The sequence below is a fragment of the Punica granatum genome, chromosome 7, assembly GCF_007655135.1.
Source record: "Punica granatum isolate Tunisia-2019 chromosome 7, ASM765513v2, whole genome shotgun sequence".
Taxonomy (NCBI): Eukaryota; Viridiplantae; Streptophyta; class Magnoliopsida; order Myrtales; family Lythraceae; genus Punica; species Punica granatum.
In genome coordinates, this window is record NC_045133.1 from 24,149,911 (window position 1) to 24,173,855 (window position 23,945).

Here is a 23,945-nt window from a genome sequence, read left to right on the forward strand (position 1 = left end):
AAACTAGATATCTATCTATCTATCTATCTATATACATATGGATATCAAAATATCAAAATATTTACTTGAAAATAAACACCACAACTCCTATACAAGATTTGATATTTCAAGCTTGAAAAGTTCTCATTTCCATGCAATTCTATTACGATTTTGCATATTATCAATGCATTGATTAGACATGCTATAGAAATTACACAATCTTGTAATTAAATTTTACGTGTCACTCTTTAAGGACTATAGATGATTCAATTGGTTCAACCTAGTCGAAAGTGAAAATTCAGTTAAAATAGGTTTTGTTTGGTTTTAAATTTTTTAAACTCTATTCCATTTATTTTCAATTCAACAAAATAATTATTATTTTTTATTTTTCTATAATTTTTTTAATAATTTATTTCTCCACTGTTTAGTGGATAAAATATTCAAATTATAACATAAAATAAGGGCCATTTTTTTTTGCTCATCCGGTTATCCCTTCACGAGAATTCTGCTCAGTAGCGAAAAAGCGGCTGCAGAGGGATTCTCCAACCCCAAAATGTAAAATGTGATGCGATCGAGTTGGGCAAATGTAGTATCAGATTACCTTACTTATGAAATATATAGGTCATTTCTCTCGTTCGCTATAATCGTATTAACACTTCCGAACCAGACAAGATGAGATTATGGTATCCACGAGCTTCTCTGTTTGCAAATCGTATCATTTCCATGGACCTCTCTTTTAGTAATGGAAATCTATCTAGTAATAATAGAAAGTTTCTATAGAATTGTGTTTCTCGCATCCAATTAGTCCCACCCGGTTCATCACGGGGGAGACTCAAACCGGATGATTAGTCCCGCCGGTTCACCGCCCATCCTTTTTACCGGTGGGAAGAGGGAACCGCAGGCTTCCTCCAATGGGCAGATGCCACGTCACCAGAGGGCCGTACCTTTATGGTCCCCACGCCGGGCAGTTTTGTTACTGGATCCGAAGAGAGAGAAAGAAAGAGAGAAGAGAGAGAGAGAGAGCGTCGTTAAACGGCTAAAGTTCCCAACTTTACTCTCACTCTCTCCCTCCCTCTCTCTGTCTCTGTCTCTCTCTCTCTCCATCTGTAGGTGGTGGAGTTATTCCTTGGATGTTGGAGCAGAGAATCAACGCTGGTCTCCATCTTCTTCTTCTTCTTCTTCCTCCTCCTCTTCTCCTCCTCAGTGGGTGTGTCTAGATTTTCATTTTCACGTACATATTCGCTTTCAGCTGTTTGTTGGGGCGTCTGTTCTTTCTCCTCCTCCTCCCCCGAAGAGATCGATCTCGATTCCCAATATACAGAGTTGAGGACTTTGGGGCTGTTATCAGCAATGGACGACGAGTACGCTAAGCTCATCAGGAGGATGAACCCTCCAAGGTGCTATTTCCCCCCCTTAAAAATTTCCCCCATTTTCCTCTGCTCTCTCTTTTGCTTAATCTTGATTTTCAGGCCACTGTGTTTCTATTCTTTTCTTTTGCCATCTAACCTCAGCATCTCATTGTTGAGTAAATATGAAGCTGAGTATCATGAGGAATTGACATGAGGATTAGGCTTTGGTGAGGTTTTCTATGGGAGGTTGCTATTTTATGCAATCCCGGTTTTAACATTTCATTGGGAGATTTGTTTGTTGATATCTTCCATAATAGTTCGTCTTCGAAGTTGTGTTTTAAGTGAAATTTCAGCAGCACTTCACTCGTTCGAGCCACTATACTTTCATGTGAGAGAAACCGGTATGATTATTACATGGCTTTAAGGACTAATAATCCGTGTATGTTCGTGTTTGTGTTGGGACTTATATCTTAAAATTCCCCGTGTAATCAATTGCTTCTTCAGGGGATTGTTTCTTTGCTTTCGAGAGATGCATTTTGCTGATCTTCTGTGACATTCCTGTTGCTTATATGCAGAGTTGTGATCGATAACAAGTCTTGTGCTGATGCAACAGTGATACAGGTATGGCTGGGATGTGTTTTTTTCTCGATATTATCAGTAATCTTAGTGATGGAACATTTTGCATATTGCCCTCTTTTCCAGGTTGATAGCGTAAACAAACACGGGATTCTCCTGGAAGTCGTCCAAGTGCTTATAGACATGAATCTCGTTATAACTAAGGCGTACATATCCTCTGATGGGGGATGGTTCATGGATGGTAGGCTTTGTTGTCAATTTGGCAATGTAAGAAGCAATGCGGAGTTTTTTCCTACAGCCTCTCATTCTTTTCTTTTTCTCCTCTTGGAAATCTCAGTGTTCAATGTGACTGACCGCGACGGAAAGAAAATCAGAGATGAACAAGTCATTGAATATATTAAGAGGGTAAGTGTTGCCTTCTGCCCCGACTAGTCCTTTGAGGACTCTTTTTTTCCCCCCCTTCTTCTTTAGTTACACCCTAAATGACTTGTTTTCTTCCTTGTGCTTTGAAATGCGATTGCATGCTAGATTATATCCTAGAATTCTTCGCATTACTAGTCATATCTCTTATGATGAAATCTTATGCACATATAAATATATGTTCTCAGGCTTTCAGTGCATTTCTATAATGAGGAAGGCTTCATGTCAAATTGTAAATATTCAGTTAACATTTCCATGTAGTTGTGAACTGTAACCCATTAGGCTCTACTTTCAAGCTACATGAGTGCTTGCTCGTTTCTTAGATTTTCCATGTCAAACCATTGATTTTATGTCGACATTTCATTCTGTAAATGGAACATAATTGGTACTCTTGTGACTCCTTTCATACAAATAACGAGGAATGGAACGTATACATTCAATCACATTTTTTTTTTTCGTAATGGATAATCACATTTTTTTTTTCTGTTTCAATTTCAACGCAACATATGGGCTAGCAATAATGATCTCATGGATTACCCGCCTATCACATTGCTCCTCCTATTCTGCAGAGGCTTGAGAGCAATGCTAGCATCTCTCCCTCACTGAGAAGGTCCATGGTGGGGGTTGTTCCCGCCGAGAACCACACCGCAATTGAGCTTGCTGGCACTGACAGGCCTGGTCTGTTGTCTGAGGTGTGCGCTGTCCTTGCGGACCTGCATTGCAATGTGGTGAACGCCGAAATATGGACCCATAATTCTCGGGCTGCAGCGGTAGTCAATGTCACTGACTCTTCCACTGGCCTTGCCATAGAGGATCCGGCCCGCCTTGCCACCATAAGGGGTCTCCTCTGCAACGTCCTTGGAGGGCACGGCAACTCCAAACCTGCAAAGACAAATCTCTCACCTCCCACCACTATGAACCGGGAGAGAAGGTTGCATCAGATCATGTTCGCAGACAGGGACTATGAGAGAGTTGAAAGGATGGGATCCGGGAGGGACAAGGAGTTGGGCTCAAGGCCCTTGGTGATGGTCATGGACTGTGATCAGAAGGACTACACGGTTGTGACTATGAGATCTAAGGACCGACCGAAGCTGTTGTTTGACATTATCTGTGCCTTGACAGACATGCAGTACGTGGTGTTCCATGGGATGGTTGACACCGGGAGGAAGGAAGCTTATCAGGTGAGGTCAAACGATCTCAGTAGACTGATTTTGGTGTCTTTTGCTTTGTAGTTTTGCTTTGGAGACTTCTTGAAATCTGAGAAAATGTTGAATTCGTTGATATCTATATATATATATATATATATCAATGTGTCTTTCTCTGCAATTTATTTAGCAACTTAGCAAATTGGAAGGGGTCAATTGACAGAGTTCCCTGTTCAGGCGAGTAAATCGTCCATACTCCTTATGAATAAGATTATCGCTTCTTGACCCAAGTTCTTTATTCATTTTTACTGCCCATAGAAGCTTATAGCTTCCATTCTAAGTATCGTGAAAATTTGCAATGGCACAGGAATTTTACATTCGGCACATTGATGGACTCCCTATAGGCTCCGAAGCTGAGAGAGAGCGCATCAGACAGTGCCTTGAAGCAGCTATTGAGAGGCGAGCCTCCGAGGTTTGTTTAGCACTGATTTGAAAAATCTATCGATTGTGCAGGACAGACAAAATAATCTGAAACATCACAAAAGAGAATTCCTGTCCTTGCAGGGCTTGGAACTGGAACTGTGCACTGACGATCGGTTCGGGCTCCTCTCAGACATCACGAGGATATTCCGGGAAAATGGTCTATCCATAAAAAGAGCAGAAATTTCCACGAGATGCGGGAAAGCCAAGGACACGTTCTATGTAGCGGATGTGACTGGTAACTCTGTGGACCTCAAGACCATTGACTCAATCTGCCACCAGATTGGGCCCACCGTCCTGCAAGTGAAGCATAACCCGAATGCCTCGTCCAAGCCAGCTGATCAGGGTACTACTGCGAGGTTCCTCTTCGGGAACTTCTTCAGAGCTCGGACATTCCAAAACTTCAAACTGATTAGGTCCCACTCTTAACTGATCCAAAGAAGATCATAAACTTCAGGCCAGTTGCACTATCTGGCTGGGGAGATGTACATACTCTCTTGGCCCTAATGTGTGGTAGTGTAGACAGTATAATGCTACGTTGTCGATATATGCTCTTTAGCTGCACATAAAAATCCCGGAGACGATGCTGTTGGGTGAATAGATAATGGCGTACATGTCCACTCCCGATGTGTAGATAGGTGTACAGTGTCACGTTACCAATAAGGTTGTACAGAACAAATATTCTTAGCTCGATGAAAGAAGCAGTGTGAATATTATTCATAACATTCGGGTTTTTGATGCTCTTAACTGATTGTTTTTTTTGGCTAACTCGGAGTGTTCAGGTTTCGTCCGACCAATTCCGGAGTTCTGTAAACCCGGCGGCGTACAGAGTAGGTAATAACGTCAAAGTCGCTCCGGTGGCCTCAAGGGGATTCGAATCCGGTATCGGGTGCAAGTTTAGGCGCACCTTAACCACTGGGCCAAACCCTTGAGACTGATGTTCACATAGTTTGGAAGACATGTCAGAAATCATACCGTTTGGTAGGAAGGAATGGAAATTTGAATGGAATAAAATCGGCTTAAATTCCTTATTTCAGGCCAAAATCTGTTCATTGTCCTCTCTCGTCCTCTCTCTCACTGTCATGAAAGCTTCCATATCTGAGATAGCAATAAGAGTAAGCCGAGCACTGATCTCTGCATCATCTTCATCAGCTTCAACTCCAACCCTGCGATCCCTTAAATGGGCTCCCACGCTCGAGCAGACCCTCCACCGGGAGCTCACTCTCTCTCAGCTCACCCCTCAGCTCGTCTCCGCCGTCATCGACCCGTTTCTCCTAACACACCACTCACTCGCCCTCGGCGTCTTCAACTGGGCCAGTCAGCAGCCCAACTTTGTCCATGACTCCCTCTCCTACCGGTCCATCCTCAAGTCTCTCTCCAGTTCCCGCCATTTCGCCTCCATTGATAGAATACTGAAACAGGCGAGGTCTGAGAGGGTGGTTCTTGATTCTTCTGTCTACGGCCTTGTCATTGCTGTGTATGTTAGGAACAGGAGGATCCACATCGCAAAATTGGTTTTCGACGAGGCTAGGAGGTTGAATTTGGGAATCGGAGCTGACGTCTATAACTTGGTCTTGGCCGGTTTGGCTTCGGATGGGCAAATGGATAGCGCACTCAAGGTGTTCGATGAAATGCTCGCTAGGGGCGTTTGTTTTAGCACTCTCGGGTTCGGGGTTTTCATGTGGAATTTTGTCACGGAGGGGGAGTTAGGCAGGGTTTTGAGCATGATAGATGATGTTATAAGGGGCCCCAGTTCGGGGACCATTGACGGGTCGATTTTGGCAGGTTTGGTGGTGCACGGTCTTTGCCGGGCATCACGGGCTTTGGATGCTTCTCAAGCTCTGGATGAGCTGCGGAGTAGAGGATGGAAGCCTGATTTTGTGGCCTACAGGGTTGTTGCTGAAGCATACAGAGAATCAGGGAATGTGGTTGCAAGGGAGTCAATCCTGAAGAAGAAGAGGAAGCTCGGTGTAGCCCCGAGGGCACATGACTATGGTGAATTCATCCTATCCTTGATTTCCGAGAAACTGATATACGAAGCCAAGGAATTGGGTGAAGTTCTTGTGAGTGGCAACTTTCCAGTCGATGAGAACGTTCTCAACACATTGGTAGGAACCATCTCAGGTTTATATCCTAGTTCTGCACTGGAATTCGCTGAATTCATGATGAGAAGTGGGAACTTCCCAACTACTCTGACGCTGACCAATTTGAGTCGGAACTTATGCAAGAACGGGAGGATCGATGAACTGCTGCAGGTTTATCAGGCACTCGACTCAAACGGTTATTTCAAAGATGTCAATAGTTACGGTCTGATGGTCTCATTCTTGTGCCTATCTGGAAGAGTGAAGGAAGCCTATGGGGCGCTTAAGGAGATGAAGAAGAAGGGATTGAACCCTCCTGTGGAATTGTACAATTCTATCATGGAAGCGTGTTGCCGGGATGATCTTATACGACCTGCCAAAAGGCTGTGGGATGAGATGTTCTCCAGTGGGTGCAATGGGAATTTGAAAACTTATAGCCTCCTGATCAGGAAGTTGTCGGAGATAGGCGAAGTGGAGGAGGCTCAGAGGCTTTTCCATCACATGCTGTTGAAAAGGTTGGCGCCTGATTCCACAATCTACAGATCCCTGATCGAAGGCCTCTGTCGAGAAATGAAGTTCGAGATTGCCCTCGAGGTTTTTGAGCAGTCTCTTCAACAGGACGCATCTCTTGCTGAAAGTCACTCCTGTTTTTTCGTCACACACCTCTGCCAAGAAGGTATTATTCGCGTCTTGTGGTGAAGTATGATGGTTCACTCATTCTACATCTGATTCATGGTTCTTGCAGGTAAATTTCTTGCTGCCTCGAGAGTACTTCGCAGCATTTCTTGTGATAGGAGCAGCTTAGAATCCCATGTGAGGTTTCTCAAGCGTTTAACAGAGTCGAGGGAACTCGAGATTGCCCTCAAACACATAGGTTGGGTGAAGGAGACTGAGCCGTCAATGTTGCAGCCTGTTTTATCTGAGCTAGCGGCGTCTCTTTATTCTTCTGCCTCTGGCTCTAGACAAGCGGCAATCCAAGAGCTGATTGCTATAATACAAGAAAAGTTTTCGAGTTCATCATAGGATTGAAACTGGTCAGACCATTTGACAGTATAGAAGCTCACAATTTCAGCATAGAAGTGCTTCTTCTGATTTTCTTGATTGTTAGTACCATTTTTCGTCCTTCCAAAATAAACATAGCAGAAACATATAATGGGGCGCCTGACTATGTTGTAGTTGCTGAACATTAAATACCAAATTTGAGGGCCCATTATGATGAATTCTCGAACAAACCAAGTATAAGGAAATAGCATCTCTTTGATTCCATACAAAGAGTCCATGTAAACCGACTAGTTTGATCATAATCTGTCAACTAAAAGAAAGCAAAACTTCCGCAAATTAATCATTACAAGCTGCAACAAGGTAAAAGCTTGAGACTGGGTGATCCTAGGCAGACGAAAACACGGCAAACTACTGGAGGTTCCTAACTCATCCTCTGAGCAGCTTCCTTAGCAAGAAGCCTCTCCTTGGCCTTGGTCTTGGCCTGAGATTTCGAACCCATAATTCCACCGCCCCACTTCTTCCTGTACTCATCATACTTGTCGTTGAAATTGGCCTGAAGAACAGATATAAGAGACAGTTAATCACCAAGGCACTTGGGAAGAGCCCGAAAAAGAGGGAAAAGTTTAATATAGAGCTGTGCTTGCTTACTTTAATTGCCTCCAAGATTCTGCTGAACTCCATTTTGTCCTCGTTCTTCACCGTGGTCAGGCACAAAACAGAGGCAGTTTTCTTGTGGACAATCTGTCGGATGGGCAAACAATCATGAACACTTGTCTATGCATGCTAATGGACAGATGAAACAGGTTAGAACTATTGTAATTACCGTGCCCAAGCGAGCCTTGCCCTTCACAATGCAGTATGGGACTTCCATCTTTCTGCAAAGTGCTGGAAGCCAAACAACAAGCTCTATTGGGTCCACGTCATGGGCAATGACAACCAGCTGCGCCTTGTTCTGAAAAGGAACAATTGAAAGTTGGTAAGCTGCCCCCTGAAAAGAACAGAAACATTCAATAGAGAATTAAGTTGCAAACCTGCTCAATGAGATACGTCACATGGTTAAGGCCATATTTCACAACAATTGGCTTTGACTTGGACTCATAAGGCTTTCCTTCTGCCTTAGCCTTAGCCTCAGCCAGGAGCCGCTCTTTCTTTGCAGCTTTATCTTCCGGTCTGTACTTCAGAAGCATTTTGAATAGGTTTGTGGCTGCAGACATGGGAAAAAATGATCAAATTTTACAACTGAAAGAAGCAATAATAAGAACATAGCCATCCATCAAATAATAACCAAACATGGCAATTATTCGACAACTAGCATAATTTCACCGAAGTGCATAGAACAGCAGGTTCACATGATAACTACCTCATCTAAAATTCAAGCACAACATGTCACAATAGCTTATTGCACTGCTTACCGAGGTTCTTATCCAGTGTCTTTGTGAACTGGTTAAGAGTAGGTGGGACCTTCAACCTCTGCTTCAGAATCCTCCTCTTCCTCTGGATCTGAACAGTCTTGGGGAATTTGACGAATCGGGTCAAGTCCCTCTTTGGAGGCAGAGCCCCTCCGATTCCAAATTGCTTTGGCCTCTTTTCAAACAAGGGATTCGTCACCTTCTCCTGAAATAAACCACAAATTCATTAAACAAGCAAACCAAAGTTTTGAAACAACCCCCAGCAACGACTTCCACTTTGAGCAGAGAATCATTCTACCAGAATCACCTAAATTGAAGATCATGCATCCATGCCACATTCCTATAGCAGTAGTGAATGATAAGTATGCACGTTTCCATGACAAACTGTCCCCACAAACAAAAATCGAGACTTCAGATTCTCTAAGCAATTTCTTTTACCAAGTTCAAGTTCTAATCCGACAAGCAGTCGTCAACAATCAACCTTATGCACGAACATATCGGTATTCGTATCACTTCAGAGAACATTCCGCTTAGCATCTACATATGATCTAGCCAAATGATAACCAACTGCTCGTCCTGTTAACAGCAACTCTAGTTTTGTATAAGTAACTCCAATTCCTCGCTAATTTTTTCGCAACGTATGACAGTAAGCTTACCTGCTTCTTCTTAGCAGAGACCGGAGCCTTGCCGCCTCGCTTGGGAGCCTAAAACAGACACAACCACCAAGAAAAAAGTCAGCTCATTCAATCCACAGATAGTGAGATTGGATCATCAGCATTTGCTAAATCGACGAAAAAATCTACGTCAGTCAGAAGCTGCAGGAGCAGTGCCGATGCTCAATCTACAGAAAAAGCTCCATGAACGGAGATGGGAAGAGAGAAGGAAAGGGTTTCTACCATTGGAGCTGAGCTGATGTGACGCCGGCAGCTCTTCTTCTGGTTCTGCGACGAGAAAGAAGCAATGAGCAAAAACCCTAACGAAGTAGGGTTAGGTTTATATAGGCCAAGAAGAGGCCTCTGTTGGGCCGGGTCTCAAAACTCACAGCCCGCCCGGCCCATTTTTTTTCCTGAACCGATACCCGATATTGCCCAGCCCACGCCATGCTGGTGGGTGACCAGGTGGGGCCCACGCGGGGGGATGCCAAACGGCGTCATTTCAGCTGAAGAAGACTTGAAAGTTGAGCTTCCTTGCTTGCAATTGCACACACGCACTTTCGGTTGGAGGGAGAAAGCAACGGCAGGAACAGCTGGCCGGAGCTCCGATGGACAACCGGAACGTCGTCGTCTGCGACAATGGCACCGGCGTAAACTCTTCTTCTTCCTCTTCTTCGTCGTCTTCTTCTTCTTCTATAGTAGCTTCGATCTTGTTGCGTTCCTTAGCTCGGTCACTCTGTTGATTGCATCGCTTCCTCTCTTCGCCCCGGTGATGTCAGATTTCGTCTTCTTTGATGCATTCGATTAGTTAATGCACTTCATCGATCTCATAAGTTTCAGTAGAATCAGCTCATGAGCTTCCCCTGTTTCATGTGGAACAACCCTTTGATTTGCTTGACCAGTTGAGCTGGTTGTGAGATCGCTTCGCCACTTAAGTGAGAGCTGGTTGTAAATCGGGTGGCTTTGCTTTTTCATTTCGCTGTTTTTCTGTTTAGTGCAGTTTGTCAAGTGCGGTTTCTCCGGTGAAAATTTCCCGACCTCGGTGTTTCCTTGCGTTGTGGGAAGGCCCATGCTTCGGTACGAAGAATCCCTCACGGAACAAGAGCTGAAGGTAGAAATCAAACATCTTTCTTTCGTGCTGAGGAATTTTTTTTTTTTTTTTAAATGTGGTCTAGATTGTTAGCAAATTTTGTCCTTTTTGGTATGCTAGCATAGAAAGGAATGCAATTTAACGGCATTGTACGTATTATACTATTTCATTCCATTCCTTTGCTATCCCGTCATGCGGAGCGGACCATTGAGTTTGGAGATAATATCATTGCATGTAGTTCAGTGCATAGTGATATAAACACTTGGCTGTCTTTACTTAACTACTGATAGATAATTTTGTATGGTTTATTCAGGATGTTGTTGTTGGAGAAGCTTGTGCAGACCTGCGGAATCAATTGGATATCTCTTACCCAGTGAATAATGGTATCGTGCAAAACTGGGAAGACATGGGCCACGTGTGGGATCATGCATTTTATAACGAGCTAAAAGTACTTACTCTTGATCCGGGTTCTGTTGAGCTGTGTATTTGGCCACAACACTTTAACCATTTTCTTTACCTCCTTGTCAATTGTTCTATAAACAGATAGACCCAAAGGACTGCAAGATTTTACTGACAGATCCGCCACTCAATCCTTCAAAAAACCGTGAAAAAATGGTGAGTTTATTCTCAGTGTTACACAGGAGTATCTTCTAATTTCTGTTCAAGCTGGGACTTACATTAACATTAGCATCTCATGACAAAATTTTCCTTGAATTATAGGTTGAAACCATGTTCGAGAAGTACAACTTTGCTGGCGTCTTCATTCAAATCCAAGCTGTTTTAACTTTATATGCTCAAGGTGCTTATGATGATCGCTGAAAGTTGAAACTAGGAGCTAATCTCATATTTTTATGAACATATATTGTAGTTTTTGTTGCTGAATGTCCCAATTTCCAAGTTTGTTGATTGTGGCATAGCTTGAAATGATTGGAAATGAAAGTATTCATACTAATTTACTATGGCCCTGCATATCATTTTGAAGTTGGCTTACTTCTTTTAAATGCTTCATTTTTACTTTTAATCTTCACAGGTCTGCTGACAGGATTAGTTATTGACTCAGGTGATGGCGTCACTCATGTGGTAAATAGTTCTAAGCACTCAAATCAATTTTATCTCCACTGCTGTTTACCAAAACATAGTTTTTTTTCAATTTATTCTGAAAGACACTGTGTGTAACAGGACAGAGTCAAGGATATAAAATTTTGCTATGGTTGAATTTGTTGAAAATGCATTTATGACAAAGTATACCATCGCGTTTATATTTAACTGTACAGTTGTTAAGTGTGTGATTGATCAGTGCTGAAGTATATTGTTTGGAAACCCTCCAGGTTCCAGTTGTTGATGGCTATTCATTTCCTCATCTTACCAAGAGAATGAATGTAGCTGGTCGGCATATAACATCGTATCTTGTTGATTTGCTCTCAAGGAGAGGGTGAGTACTCCGTTTGAGGAGACGGAAGTTTTATAGTTTCTCTTGTATGTGTCACTTCCATAGGAACTAAGGCAGTTAACTTCCTTTTGAAGGTATGCAATGAATAAAACTGCTGACTTTGAGACTGTCAGAGAAATTAAAGAGAAGCTATGCTATATCAGGTGAGCAATATACCGGATATTTCAATGAACGTGCCTCTTGTTTTAATGCTGATGATATGATGAATGTTATTGCAGTTATGATTACAAGAGAGAATATCAGCTGGGACTCGAGACAACCATTCTTGTAAAGGACTACACTGTAAGTGGTCATCTTCCCTCTTGAATGTTGCTGTTCAGTCATTATGGGCTATAGATCATGGTGACTTTTATCTGTAGTTTCTGCATTCGGGCATAAAGACATATCTGAGGATGGTCCAAGCATAATGTGTCTTTCAACTCATAAATGTGCTTATACTAATATATTATATGGGCAATGCTGAATGTGATTTTAGTGAGCTGATTTGGATTGTGGTAGTCAGTATGGCTTGCTGTTTGATTTCTCGTCATTCTTTCTCGACTTCTTTCGTGTGTCTTGGCACTGATGATACACCTATGCAGCTTCCGGATGGAAGGATAATAAAAGTTGGCACTGAACGGTTTCAGGCCCCTGAGGCTCTGTTTACCCCTGTAAGTTTTTCTTTCTCTGAAGGTGAAATGAATTATATAACCAGTCAACTTTTAGTTCTTATTTTGTAACATGTGGAAATCTTCAAGCTGACATTGACATATAGAAGTTTATTGTATGACACTTTTGACCAGTAGTTTGCATATGCAGTCTAGCATTTTGTTTGTTGGTTTAGTCCTCGTGAGCTTTGGCAGACATTCTTCTGCTCACAAGCCAGGATTTCTCACCTGTTGCAGGAACTCATTGATGTTGAAGGTGATGGAATGGCCGACATGGTATTCCGCTGCATCCAGGAAATGGATATTGACAATAGAATGATGGTATGCCTGCTGAACTAAAGAATCATCTTACAAATCGTTTACATTCATACTCAACTATATAAGGGTTGCTTCTTAAATTGGAGGGAGTGACAATTACATTGGCAATTCAAAATGATTTGTGTGATGTTAGTAATGGATGAATATGCTGATGCTTTCAGAAGTTGCGAACAGCATGATCATCATGAGATATGCCAGTTGGTCTTATTGGTGAATCGTATATCGCATGAGCCTGTCATTCAGTTTCGGTTATTTTTCATGGACTCTGTGTCTATATCTCTTCCTGGTAATTTTCAAGAAATTACTAATGTGATGCCTGGGTGATCTGATTATTTTACTTAGATTTGATGTTGATGAGTTGAACCACAAATACCACCTATTTTAGGTATCACAAGACCTATATCTTTATCTGCGACCTTCCTATTTTGCAGCTCTACCAGCACATAGTATTAAGTGGAGGAAGCACAATGTATCCGGGATTACCTAGTCGGTAATATGCTTTTACAGCATTCAAGCCAATTAACTTTTGATATTATCCTGCAGTAGTAACAGTTAGAACCTTAGACTCTAGAAATGCTGTATCCATTGAGGTTTCTTAAGCACTCCTTCATAGTAGTCTTTGCACGTGCTTTATCATGCGAGAATATTCAAAAATATATTTTCATGACAGCTAATATTTATGTCTTTCAGTATTTCTTATTTTTTTGTAACTAGGATTCAAATATCAATTCTATTTTTAATTACCATGTGGTGGAGACTTGAACTAACTCCACATACCTTCTTCTTGCAGTCTAGAGAGAGAGATACAGGATCGCTACCTTGACTTCGTTCTGAAGGGTAACAAAGATGGGCTTAAGGTGAGTTTCATTCTTTTGTAAAGTTGAAAAGGTCTTTCAACTAAGTTAGAAGACAGTTGTAATTTGTTGTTGTCAGAAGAAGGTAGCTCTCTGTACTAAACTAAAATCACTTTGTGCAATGTTTGGTATTAGAGGCGAGTCATGGTCTTTTACAACATTCTATAGTTTGTGCATCGTTAAAGGACTCTGATAAGAAAACCCAGTTTTTGAAAATGTTTGGTTTAGACAATGACCAGAACAAAATTGCAGTATAAGTAATGGAATTCTCCTAAGAATGATCATGGAACTAAGATGGTGTGGAGACCTCATGGTTATAAGAAAATATAAGAGAGTTCAAGTGGTGCAGTGTACACTTGGTTTTCATCAAATCTGCCCTCTTTTGTTTGTATTGGATCATCAACAAATTCTCGATGGTAATAAAATCATTCAGATTTATCAGTCTTTTGTTCCATCAGTTTTGGAACTGATTTGTTCAGGAAGTGAGATGAGATGTTCTTCAGACCTTATTCATGTTCTCCATATGTTGATGGCAGAAACTTCGGTTACGTATTGAGGATCCTCCAAGAAGGAAGCATATGGTCTACCTCGGTGGAGCTGTGTTGGCTGCGATTATGAAGGTACTCTCACTCCTCCCCACCAACTCCTCTCTATGGTCTATTCAGTGAGACAGAATAGAGTTCATGAGTCAAATGATCATTCCTGTTTGCCACTATGGCTTCTTATACCAACGCTTCATCTATTCCTTTGGTATCACACTGCAACCTTGTGAAACTTTGCAGGATGCTCCCGAGTTCTGGATTAGCAGGGAAGATTATTTGGAAGAAGGAATTGCCTGTCTAAGCAAGTGTGGGCAGGCTTGAACAGTAAAGATCAGAACTTTGCCCCTAATTACAGTTCTTATACATGCTTCCATTGTGCCTGTTTGGAAGGGAAAAGCTAATAATCTACCCGAGGATGCTTCAAATCACCTGCTTCAATCACCAGGTTCTCAAAACTGGAGCTTTCCTCGAATTGATCTGAAAAAAAATGATAGGTCGTCAACTGTTTCAAGCGGCAGTGGCAAATCCACTGAAAGAGAAGGGGCTAAGCATATTTTGCAGATTGACAATATTACTCTTTTATCTGAACTGAAACTTCGACTTGTGGTTTTATCTTTCATATACGATTCTTACAAATTGCTGATATTGTACAGACGGGTATATAGCTGAAGCGCATTGTATTCTTCAGGTCGGGAATACCACATGGATTCGGATTTTGCGGCTCTTGTTGTCACCATCGTTTGCATTTTACGGGATTCTGCGCTTGTCTATGGTGGAGTTGGTATAGACTTTTCTAATTCTAAAGCTCAATGGTCTGTCCTAATATGTGACTCTGAACTGCCAAAAAGCTTCCCTACAGACGGGTTCAATCTACGGATCATAACCTATGAAACATCAATTGAGCTGCCTAATATTGTCCAAAAGAACAGCCACTTCAGGCGATAATATAGCAATCGAACTCGAAATTGTTTCAAAAAGATAAAATCTGAAGAGAAAATAGAGAGATTGCCAAAAGACATTTTTAATGTCCGCAGAGGTTGATATCTCTCTTTGAGGGCCGGTAGTTGAGAGCATTGAGGCTATAGATGCAGAGATTGGCTCTCTTTGACTTGACCGCTATCTCATCGGACGTGGTCCTGTAGCCCGGGACGTTGCAGGAAGAGGAAGGGGTCCACATCAGGCTTGCTTGACAGGAGGAAACGATGGCTGAGTCCCGAGCACACTCGATCCCATCCATGGCAGGAATGTCAAGTTTGTAGACTCCGTATTTGTTGGTGCTCCTCCTCGCAGAGAACAACACCTCCTCGGTCGTCTTTGGGGAGTTGGCTTTGAACTTGCAGTCTATCTTCACTTCCACATCTATGAGATCATATATCACAACCACCCGAAAAACACATTCGGATTAAGCGTTGGTGAATGAAAGAAAGCAAAATAAGTCACTTCTGTATTTAGACATTCGACCGGATCCCTTTACTATCACCAGTATATGTCTGATTCAAAGGAGTGGAATGGAACAGAACAATCGACGAAACTGATACTCAGACAACATAAGACTTTCCGAAACAACACCGGAGCTCTCGTTTTCAGCAATGTGGGACTTGCTGGGGAAAGTTGCGTAAAATGAGATATATCACCTGGTAGGAAGTAGCTGTGCTTGGAGAAGGTGTTGTTGGAGCAGATGTCACAGTAGACAATGCCCATGACAGTAATGCGGGAGTAGTTGTTGTCATTGTGGTTGGCCTTCGCTTCGGCCTCCATAGGAAGCCATTGGAGCACGACGAAGCAACCGGACACGAACAGCAGCAGCATCAGTGAATGACGACGATGATGATGGCCGCGATGATTCATGATATTTTTTTTTTGGGGCCCCCTTTCTTCAGGCTCTCTTCTTCTTCTTTAGTGTTTGAGTAGATAAGTTGGGAGAGACTCACCGTTTGAAAATGTTGAGAGACCAAACAAAAAATTTTCTGCTTTTTTCTCTTTATCTTTTTGCAAAGAAACAAATACACGTGAATTTGGTTTGGCTGATATGAAGGGGGTGGGGGAAGATGGAAAGTAACAAGAGACCCTTTTGAATTAGCATGTTTTGTTTCTTTTCAGAAAACCATCGTGACAAAAATTGGTCACTCCGATTCCGAGTCTCATGTCGATGCATAACCGGTGTCTTACATTCGGAACCTACTTGCATTGCAATCATCGCACGTCTGACCCGATCTAAAACCGGTCGCTATCTGTAGCCTTTCGGGTTTGAGAGCACAGAATCCCCACCGATCGACACATTAACATCTCGCAGATATTATGTACTCAAAATGCAATTAACTAGACCTTTGGCTCTAGAATGCGCAATGTCGGTTGTCACTGAACACAGTAGGATCGGTCTTTGCCCCTATGCACCTTTACACTTCTAGCATTCTGAACGTGTTATGTAGGCGCATCGAGCCGGCTTCTCGTGGCAAGTTCGGCTTCTTTTGACGTGGACAGCAATATATATTCTAGGTCTGAAGAGAATGCGGGATGCCAATCGCCAAATTGCCTTTTGCTAATGCTACAGAGACAACCAGCCTTCTTTCGCTGCAGAGGACACAAGCTCCTATGTTAGTAGTTATGCAGAGTTCATCCGATCATCGACCGAGCCTGCATATTTCTTTCGTAAGTGGTAACTTGTTTTCGCGATTCATTATGCTTCTCTATAGTTCCCCAAGGACTAAAGAGTAAAGAGCCGTGAAAAGAGACGTTCACGTCGCGTACACATATACGCATATACAGAATGAAGTTACGCTCTAGATGAGGAATTAATATCACTATTTCATCATATGAGAGAGCCAATAAGAATGCTACATTGCATAAAACAAAGGCAAAAGTGGTCGGATTTGAATACAAGGAAATTGATAAAATTACAAGAACAAATCTTCATGAGGTGCAATTAAAGTATTTTACTTCCTCCGATCCAACAAGAAAGACATGAACGCAACGTCTTTAACAGAGAAGACCTGTTCTTCAGCCCATATTATATTAATTATCATTTCATAAAAGGTAGGCTTTAGAAAAAATTAAAGAAAAAAATAAAATAAAAGTGGTCATATTCAATTAAAAAGTGATGGATATGGTGCAAGGTGATGGGCTTAGTCAATTTTGGATTCATGCCACAATTCCGATAATATATGCACGTACAAGAGAGCCATGGACAGACCCAAGTAGTCTGTTAGCTTTCCATTTTTAGTAAATCCATTCAGATAATTCACTTCTGATTCGTATAGTAGCTCGTTAGGGCTTCTAATTGTCCATGAATTAACAACTTTGTTTCCTACTTTACCGCTTGTTTGGATCACGAGTCAAGGAAGGTTATGAAGAGATGGATTACCCAAACTGTATAATAACCCTCCGTAATCCACCCTTCCATAACTCTTCCTAATCCGCGATCCGAACAAGCTATTAGTTTCAAGGAAGAAAATTATCCGGAAGCCGCTTGATCATTAAATATCGATCGAGATAGAATATATATTCCTCATCCATTTGCTTCTCCGTTCTAAGCAAATATGGATTATTGATCGTGTCCTCGTTACACTTCAATTTGAACCCACGAGGAATTAAAGAGCTCCGATCCTGACCTACAATCTTCATGATCAATTATCATCTTTCTGGCCTTACTAGTTACTAACCTGAACACAGCAAGCCTTCCGATATTGTCTCATCGAGTCATCAAACCATGACTAACCGAACCAGAATGCCTTATATATTGATGTCATAGTTGAACAATATATACTGAGACCAACATATTGTGTTTCTTTTTCGGTGAACCAATGTATTGTGTTTCACCGAGGCCGAATTGGCACTAACGATCTTTCTTCACATAATCTCGTATATGGTACGTGTCGACGCCGTTGGGGGCAAGTGATTCTATGTGTCGACGCCGTACAGTTTATATGGTTTTACGACACTCGAAAGATGAATAACCTCGATGTCTGAAATTAATTAAACTGTACAGTTGATTAGATTTAAACTCAGAAGAAGGTGATCAAATCACGTGCTATGGTAAAAAACATTGGCTAGATAGAACCTTTTGTTGTGGTGCGAGGCAAACTCGACAGAACCGCTTCACATATTCATTCATCTTGATCACATAATTAAATACGAATGAGTATTTCAAAACCGGCTTATCCACGTATATATAGTACAACATGAATAACTTATGAGCCATAGGGACATCGAAGGTACACTCATCGGGCGATTACGTGTTTAATGAGAATCGAATTTGGCCTGCAGAGCTGCTCTGATTAGAGACACGGCATGTCGTCCAAGAACAGCAAGATTATTAGGGAGTTCCGATCGAAGGGGAAATATCAGGGAGATGGGTGGGGACAAGCACTTCGTTCCTTTGGCAAATCCAAGGATCGGCGGCGTCACCAACGCCTCATCCTACGATCTCACCTATGTATCCAATCTCCCGTTTGTCCTCTCCTCCTAACAATTCCCTCGTTTATTTTTAAATTTTTATTAATTAGTTAATTAAATAATAATATCTAAGGACTTTACTTGTAATACAAATGTTCGAAATTTACTGAAATCACCTCGCGTCAAAGTTAAGTCCAAATATTAGTTTTAGTCAATAAATAAAGTGAGGATACTTGTGTTTTCATTAAAAAAAAAACACGAGAATGTGATTGAATGACAAACTGCCATTGGCACATTTGAAATTCAATAAAAACTTCATATTTTCAACGAGAAGAACCCCCTTTTCTTCAGTTTATCTGAGATTTATAATTTGCCTTCATTTCCCTCGGATCCGTGTGGTGCCGATAGTTCTTTTTTTTTTTTTTTAATGGCCGGTGCCAATAGATTTATGATTTATTCATCTCAACCCTTCAACCTTAAAGTAAAATTTGATGTTTAATTTATCAACTTATACAACCGTAAATCTAATAGCGAGAGAATGTCGCAATATCTATCTTTTTATATCTTCTCATAAAGAAATATACGATACGATCCTTGTGAAAAATTTTAATCTTCCATCTCTTTTATTTATTATTATTTTTTGGTGTAAATCCTGATATCTGAAAGTCCAATTAGGTCCCGACTGATCCAGTCGAGTCGGGTCGGCCCATTAAGGGGTAAAGCTCTCATACCGTAGATTTTCTACATTCACACGAACTCGAACCTAAGACATTGCTTAAGCGAAACAAGCGCCGAACCGTTTGAACCAATCCATATCGGTTACTTCCACCCTTATCTTAGTTTTCACCAATACGACATTGCTTACCTAATGAGATAACCACTATGGTAAAAAAAGAACACAAGTTATATACTTCCAGAGAAAATATATATTTATTTTTTTATTTTTTTCCTCCGGTGACCTTATCCTCAGCTAAGCCGACCCAATGCAAGTGGGACCGAACAACAAGGTTGTCTTTTACTTTAGCAACATCCCTCCCAAAGCCCCCATGAAAGAGGCCAAGATGAGGCTCATGAAACCTGACAAGCAATAGCTCTAGATATAATAGCTCATCACTTAGTAGATGTGGTGAAATTATAAGAATGTACCATCACATATCCACCCAATCATAAACCGCCACACGTGGCTTTTTGTCATTACGTACTCTTCATTTTCACATTTCTCGAGTGATTCGTATAAACAGCCAATTAGTCCGTTCAGAATATAGAATTAGACAAATGGACGGATTTGTCTTTTATACTCTCGGTGCATGATGCATCGGAATATCGATTCTCCAGCTCTCTTACAATATCTCGATATGGGCACGGACTAAAGCTTTTTGTCTAATGGTCACACAACAAAATAGGCTTAGGAGATGGAGTGAATGAGCATTGAAACACCCATCCCATCAAGCATTAGGAATATTACTGAGATTGGAGAACCCAAATCAAATTGTTCTGTAAGAGAGGGAATTGTCGATTCCCTTTGTGGAAGCATGGGAATTCTGAGGAGTGAAGGCTCATCATCATGCAACAAAATGCCACAAGAACATCATGAACCTTCTTCCCCGACCGAGTCCTCGTCAATCTCCAAATCCACCAAGAACAAGATCAAAGAATCTTCAATGGGCACCGGCAGCAGCAACAGCATGATGAGCCTGACCCCGCCGAGCCTCAGCTTCCCCTCCCACAAGCTCCAGCTGCCCGACGAGGACATCGAGATCCAGTCCCCGACGAGCGCCCTCCTCGAGTCCCTCCTCTCGGACCAGCTAGACGGGGACTTCATGATCTCATCCCCCGTCAGGACCACCCTCCCTTCTCCCCCTCAGAATCCAACCTCCTACAACTACGCCTTCAACAACTCCCACGCCGTCTCGAGCTTCTCCCCTCCTCGGTTCTCCTCCCTTGGGTTCCTTGGGAATAACAAGGGCAAGGGCATGAGCCCTCTCCATAGAGTGTACAACTCTCCTAACAATAACAGCTATATGCAGATGGATCAGAGCAGTAGTCTCGCCCTGCCGGCTATCGAGGACCTGCTCGAGGAGTATCAGAAGGACGAGTACGGCGGGGCCTACTCCCACTGCTTTGATATGCCGGATGCAGCCTCCGCCTCGCTTGATGGGCTGCATATTGGGAGCTCATCTTCCTCAAGCGCATTCTGTACTGGTTCCAGGACGGAGCAGCCATCCTCCCGCATCTCGAGGCTGAGCCAGGAGGGCGACATGTACCAGATGAGCTCTGTCACTGCTAATGCAGCCGTTACTGCAAGCACGGGGTCGGCATCTTTGTCGCAACAGTTGCAACAGGAGAGGCACCAGGAGAAGCAGCTTCAAGAACAAAACGTTAACAATTTGATGGGACCGCCAGTTCCTATGGGCTTAGAGCAGGTCGGCATATATATCTCTTTCAGTCTTCTCACTTGAATAACGTTGAAATCGGCTGATTTCTTACCATTTTGCTTGGATTTCATGATTAACTCATAGTATGAAATTCTCTATTACGTATAAGACATCACGTTCCCATATAGTATGCACCTTTCATCGTGTAACGTTCTATTGATTATAAGTAGTATGTCGAAACATTTTTCTCTCAGGAACAAGACAGTGGTCTTCAACTAGTGCACCTCCTCCTCGCCTGTGCCGAGGCAGTGTCCAAAGAGGACTTCATGCTGGCCCGGAAGTACCTCCACCACCTCAGCCGTGTGGTGAGTCCCCTCGGAGACTCCATGCAGCGTGTAGCCTCGTGTTTCACGGAGGCCTTAAGCGCCCGCCTCACAGCCACACTAGCCACCCGCCCAACCTCCTCCGCAGGCGGCAGCGCATTCTCCTCTGCCCTGAAACCACCGCCCTTCTCCCCCTTCCCCCCTAACTCGATAGAGATTCTCAAAATCTACCAGATCCTTTACCAGGCATGCCCTTACATAAAGTTTGCTCACTTCACTGCGAACCAGGCCATCTTTGAGGCCATTGAATTCGAGGAGCGGGTCCATGTGATTGACCTTGACATCCTCCAGGGCTACCAATGGCCAGCCTTTATGCAGGCACTGGCCGCAAGGCCAGGAGGTGCTCCGTTCCTCCGAATTACCGGCGTGGGTCCAAACCTCGACTCTGTGAGAGAGACAGGCCGGTGTCTGACTGAGCTGGCCCACTCCCTTCACATCCCGTTTGAGTTCCACCCGGTAGGAGAGCAGTTGGAGGACTTGAGGCCGCACATGCTCCACCGGCGGGTTGGGGAGGCGCTGGCTGTGAACTCGGTGAGCAGGCTCCACCGTGTCCCGGGCCACTGCCTGGGGCCCCTGCTCGCCATGATACGGGATCAGGCCCCGAACATCGTGACACTGGTGGAGCAGGAGGCTAGCCACAACGGGCCCTACTTCCTGAGCCGGTTCCTCGAGGCCCTTCACTTCTACTCGGCTATCTTCGACTCACTCGATGCCACCTTCCCACCTGATTCGTCCCAGAGAGCCAAGGTCGAGCAGTACATCTTTGCGCCAGAGATACTCAACATCGTAGCCCACGAGGGAGCCGAGAGGACAGCCAGGCACGAGCGGCTCGACAAGTGGAGGAAGATAATGGAGGGGAAAGGGTTCAAGGGGATCCCCCTCAGCGGGAACGCCGTGACGCAGTCGAAGATACTATTGGGACTGTATTCATGCGACGGCTACAGGTTGACAGAAGACAAGGGCTGCTTGCTCTTAGGGTGGCAAGATAGAGCCATCATCGCTGCCTCTGCATGGAGATGCTGAGAAGCCATATAATAACCCTAAATTAACTCTTCTTCGTGTTCTTGCATGTTTGCATGTGTCTTTTTGCCCATTCTAGGGTTCTTTTATTACCCTTCTTTTTAGTCATATGGGTTTTAATTTTATGATTTATTCTCTGGCGAAGCAATCCACATCTAAAGGGGGACTGAAGGTGAGTAAACGTCTGAACTGGAGTTAATTAGTCACAGTCAACAAACCGATAGCATCATGTGTTTTACTCAATGATAGACCGAAAAGTGGGAATCATATGTATGCTTTTGTTTCAGAAAAAAAAACTGGCCCTAGGATTTGGTCAAGAATTATATTTGATTAATTTTATTGTTCACGTTCGTACGTACATGTAGCCCTTGATGTATGGGCTAAAATTGTGTTCTTTGTTGTAATCATACCAAAGAAAATATTTTTCTGGCTAAACCGAGTTGTAACTTACCTGTTCACAATCATAGCCATATGGCTTGGTTCGCACCGTTCCCCCAATTTCAGGTATATATTTCAAAATATTAAATTAACCGTCACGATAACACCTCATATTGAGCGGTTGTAGAATATTAATTAGGATTAAGGACGATATATACCAAGGCCTTGTTAATTTCTTAAACAAACGTTTTGTTTGCTGCTTATATTAATAAACTAGATGAAAATCCGTGCGTTGCATGGATGATTACTAAGGAATTTAACGATAGAAATCTTGAAATATTAAAACTTATTCATATTGTTAATTAACGTAAATTTTGATCTTAATATATATATATATGATCTACGGATTTTCAATTACTAAAACTATAGCCATAGCAAAACTGGAATAAAAATTCTATTAAAACAATCAATATCGAAGAAAATAATTTGAAATAGAAATTAATTTAAATAATTTATTCTACGAATCAAAATCCAACCAAAGAATAAATGAATAAAACTATTGAATTTGAAGTTTATGGAGAAAAGATTTTCATTAAATTATGAAATAAGAATGAAAAAGAAATTTTCAAGGTATACAAATAAGAAAATTTTCACCGTTACTGAAGCGACGCCCATAATGGAACTGAAATAGAGATCATGTTAAAACAATTAATATCGAAACAGTCAATCTCGAATAAAAATCATTCAACAAATCAAAGTTCAATTAAGAAAAAAGAATCGGAGAATATTATTAAAACAATCAAAATATCGAAGTAATTAGTTTGAAATTTGCATTAAAAATTCATTGTACGAATCAATACTCAACCAAAAAAAAAGAAAATTTTGGAAAAGAAAGAGGTTATATCTACAATATTATACAATAAAAAAGATAAGTATGTCACACGTGAACATGATTTGATCTTTCTTAGGCATGTAAACAATCATGTTTAATGGGAATGAGAGTTCATGGTTACCTTGGATTGTACTGTTCTCCAAATTGTTGTTTTTCTACGTTTGTTTTTATTCATCGAGCGGTATATAAATATATGTGTGTATATATATATATGTATGTACTTTTTATATTGAATGTATTAGTCTCGATTCTGGTTTCTTAGTTTCCACACAACATGCTTTGGAAAATAAAAGCATATTCTGGAATTACTACCTATTTTGTTGCCTCTTATGAAACGATATGTAAAGAATAATTAATGTATATAGTGTAATGTATATTTTATTTCCTTGTATATATTTCGCTGAGTTATATGCATATAATTTATATATTTTATTGCATAATTAACAATATAAATTTTTCTCAATACATAAGTGATGACATGACATAGTTAGAGAGTTCCGTTTTTTATTT

At 41.9% G+C, this 23,945-nt stretch overlaps 6 protein-coding genes across 10 annotated transcripts; 4 read left to right on the top strand and 2 right to left on the bottom strand.

Annotated features, from left to right (window-relative positions):
• Positions 1 to 1,024: 1,024 nt before the first annotated feature.
• LOC116215166 (ACT domain-containing protein ACR6-like) lies at positions 1,025 to 4,670 on the top strand. Its single transcript, XM_031550772.1, has 7 exons — positions 1,025 to 1,376; positions 1,904 to 1,949; positions 2,031 to 2,145; positions 2,242 to 2,309; positions 2,894 to 3,505; positions 3,837 to 3,941; positions 4,034 to 4,670. Exons 1-7 carry the CDS (start codon positions 1,330 to 1,332, stop codon positions 4,376 to 4,378), a joined length of 1,338 nt encoding a protein of 445 aa, XP_031406632.1. The 5' UTR covers positions 1,025 to 1,329; the 3' UTR covers positions 4,379 to 4,670.
• A 101-nt stretch (positions 4,671 to 4,771) lies between these two features.
• LOC116215162 (pentatricopeptide repeat-containing protein At5g14080) lies at positions 4,772 to 7,137 on the top strand. The gene is made up of 2 exons (XM_031550765.1): positions 4,772 to 6,706; positions 6,776 to 7,137. Exons 1-2 carry the CDS (start codon positions 4,909 to 4,911, stop codon positions 7,051 to 7,053), a joined length of 2,076 nt encoding a protein of 691 aa, XP_031406625.1. The 5' UTR covers positions 4,772 to 4,908; the 3' UTR covers positions 7,054 to 7,137.
• A 79-nt stretch (positions 7,138 to 7,216) lies between these two features.
• On the bottom strand, positions 7,217 to 9,462 carry LOC116215170 (60S ribosomal protein L7a-1). The gene is made up of 7 exons (XM_031550779.1): positions 9,338 to 9,462; positions 9,098 to 9,145; positions 8,445 to 8,646; positions 8,064 to 8,236; positions 7,856 to 7,984; positions 7,681 to 7,773; positions 7,217 to 7,585 (listed from the first exon to the last, which is right to left on the bottom strand). The coding sequence occupies exons 1-7, from the start codon at positions 9,338 to 9,340 to the stop codon at positions 7,454 to 7,456; spliced, it is 780 nt and encodes a 259-aa protein (XP_031406639.1). The 5' UTR covers positions 9,341 to 9,462; the 3' UTR covers positions 7,217 to 7,453.
• A 142-nt stretch (positions 9,463 to 9,604) lies between these two features.
• Positions 9,605 to 14,972, top strand: LOC116215167 (actin-related protein 2). 5 transcript variants are annotated; one of them, XR_004158423.1, is made up of 16 exons: positions 9,605 to 9,744; positions 10,095 to 10,205; positions 10,498 to 10,632; positions 10,728 to 10,799; positions 10,905 to 10,983; positions 11,215 to 11,264; positions 11,513 to 11,616; positions 11,709 to 11,777; positions 11,853 to 11,916; positions 12,216 to 12,284; positions 12,519 to 12,602; positions 13,031 to 13,089; positions 13,390 to 13,456; positions 13,990 to 14,073; positions 14,236 to 14,440; positions 14,684 to 14,893. XR_004158423.1 is itself a non-coding variant. In XM_031550775.1 (16 exons), exons 1-15 carry the CDS (start codon positions 9,703 to 9,705, stop codon positions 14,314 to 14,316), a joined length of 1,170 nt encoding a protein of 389 aa, XP_031406635.1. In that variant the 5' UTR covers positions 9,605 to 9,702; the 3' UTR covers positions 14,317 to 14,319; positions 14,684 to 14,972. The 5 variants fall into 5 exon arrangements, 3 of the variants coding, with proteins under 3 accessions (XP_031406635.1, XP_031406636.1, XP_031406633.1); XR_004158424.1 differs by having other exon boundaries at positions 14,649 to 14,887; XM_031550775.1 differs by having other exon boundaries at positions 14,236 to 14,319; positions 14,684 to 14,972.
• On the bottom strand, positions 14,860 to 15,940 carry LOC116215171. Its single transcript, XM_031550780.1, has 2 exons — positions 15,630 to 15,940; positions 14,860 to 15,354 (listed from the first exon to the last, which is right to left on the bottom strand). Exons 1-2 carry the CDS (start codon positions 15,841 to 15,843, stop codon positions 15,017 to 15,019), a joined length of 552 nt encoding a protein of 183 aa, XP_031406640.1. The 5' UTR covers positions 15,844 to 15,940; the 3' UTR covers positions 14,860 to 15,016.
• Positions 15,941 to 19,744: 3,804 nt separating this feature from the next.
• Positions 19,745 to 22,471, top strand: LOC116214918 (GRAS family protein RAM1-like). Its single transcript, XM_031550419.1, has 2 exons — positions 19,745 to 20,810; positions 21,017 to 22,471. Exons 1-2 carry the CDS (start codon positions 19,809 to 19,811, stop codon positions 22,166 to 22,168), a joined length of 2,154 nt encoding a protein of 717 aa, XP_031406279.1. The 5' UTR covers positions 19,745 to 19,808; the 3' UTR covers positions 22,169 to 22,471.
• Positions 22,472 to 23,945: the final 1,474 nt, after the last annotated feature.

Bases quoted from the DNA above. Each gene is read 5' to 3' on its own strand.
- LOC116215167 (XM_031550775.1), top strand. From the start codon at position 9,703: ATGGACAACCGGAACGTCGTCGTCTGCGACAATGGCACCGGC. The intron at 10,206-10,497 runs GTAGAAATCAAA...TGGTTTATTCAG, and splicing joins TCACGGAACAAGAGCTGAAG to GATGTTGTTGTTGGAGAAGC. The intron at 10,633-10,727 runs GTACTTACTCTT...TTCTATAAACAG, and splicing joins CATTTTATAACGAGCTAAAA to ATAGACCCAAAGGACTGCAA.
- LOC116215166 (XM_031550772.1), top strand. From the start codon at position 1,330: ATGGACGACGAGTACGCTAAGCTCATCAGGAGGATGAACCCTCCAAG. The intron at 1,377-1,903 runs GTGCTATTTCCC...GCTTATATGCAG, and splicing joins AGGAGGATGAACCCTCCAAG to AGTTGTGATCGATAACAAGT. The intron at 1,950-2,030 runs GTATGGCTGGGA...CCTCTTTTCCAG, and splicing joins CTGATGCAACAGTGATACAG to GTTGATAGCGTAAACAAACA.
- LOC116215162 (XM_031550765.1), top strand. From the start codon at position 4,909: ATGTCAGAAATCATACCGTTTGGTAGGAAGGAATGGAAATTTGAATGG. The intron at 6,707-6,775 runs GTATTATTCGCG...TGGTTCTTGCAG, and splicing joins CACACACCTCTGCCAAGAAG to GTAAATTTCTTGCTGCCTCG.
- LOC116214918 (XM_031550419.1), top strand. From the start codon at position 19,809: ATGAGCATTGAAACACCCATCCCATCAAGCATTAGGAATATTACTGAG. The intron at 20,811-21,016 runs GTCGGCATATAT...TTTTTCTCTCAG, and splicing joins TTCCTATGGGCTTAGAGCAG to GAACAAGACAGTGGTCTTCA.
- LOC116215171 (XM_031550780.1), bottom strand. From the start codon at position 15,843: ATGAATCATCGCGGCCATCATCATCGTCGTCATTCACTGATGCTGCTG. The intron at 15,355-15,629 runs GTGATATATCTC...ATGATCTCATAG, and splicing joins GCACAGCTACTTCCTACCAG to ATGTGGAAGTGAAGATAGAC.
- LOC116215170 (XM_031550779.1), bottom strand. The intron at 8,647-9,097 runs GTAAGCTTACTG...GGTTTATTTCAG, and splicing joins TCTCTGCTAAGAAGAAGCAG to GAGAAGGTGACGAATCCCTT. The intron at 7,774-7,855 runs GTAATTACAATA...CCCATCCGACAG, and splicing joins GCAAGGCTCGCTTGGGCACG to ATTGTCCACAAGAAAACTGC.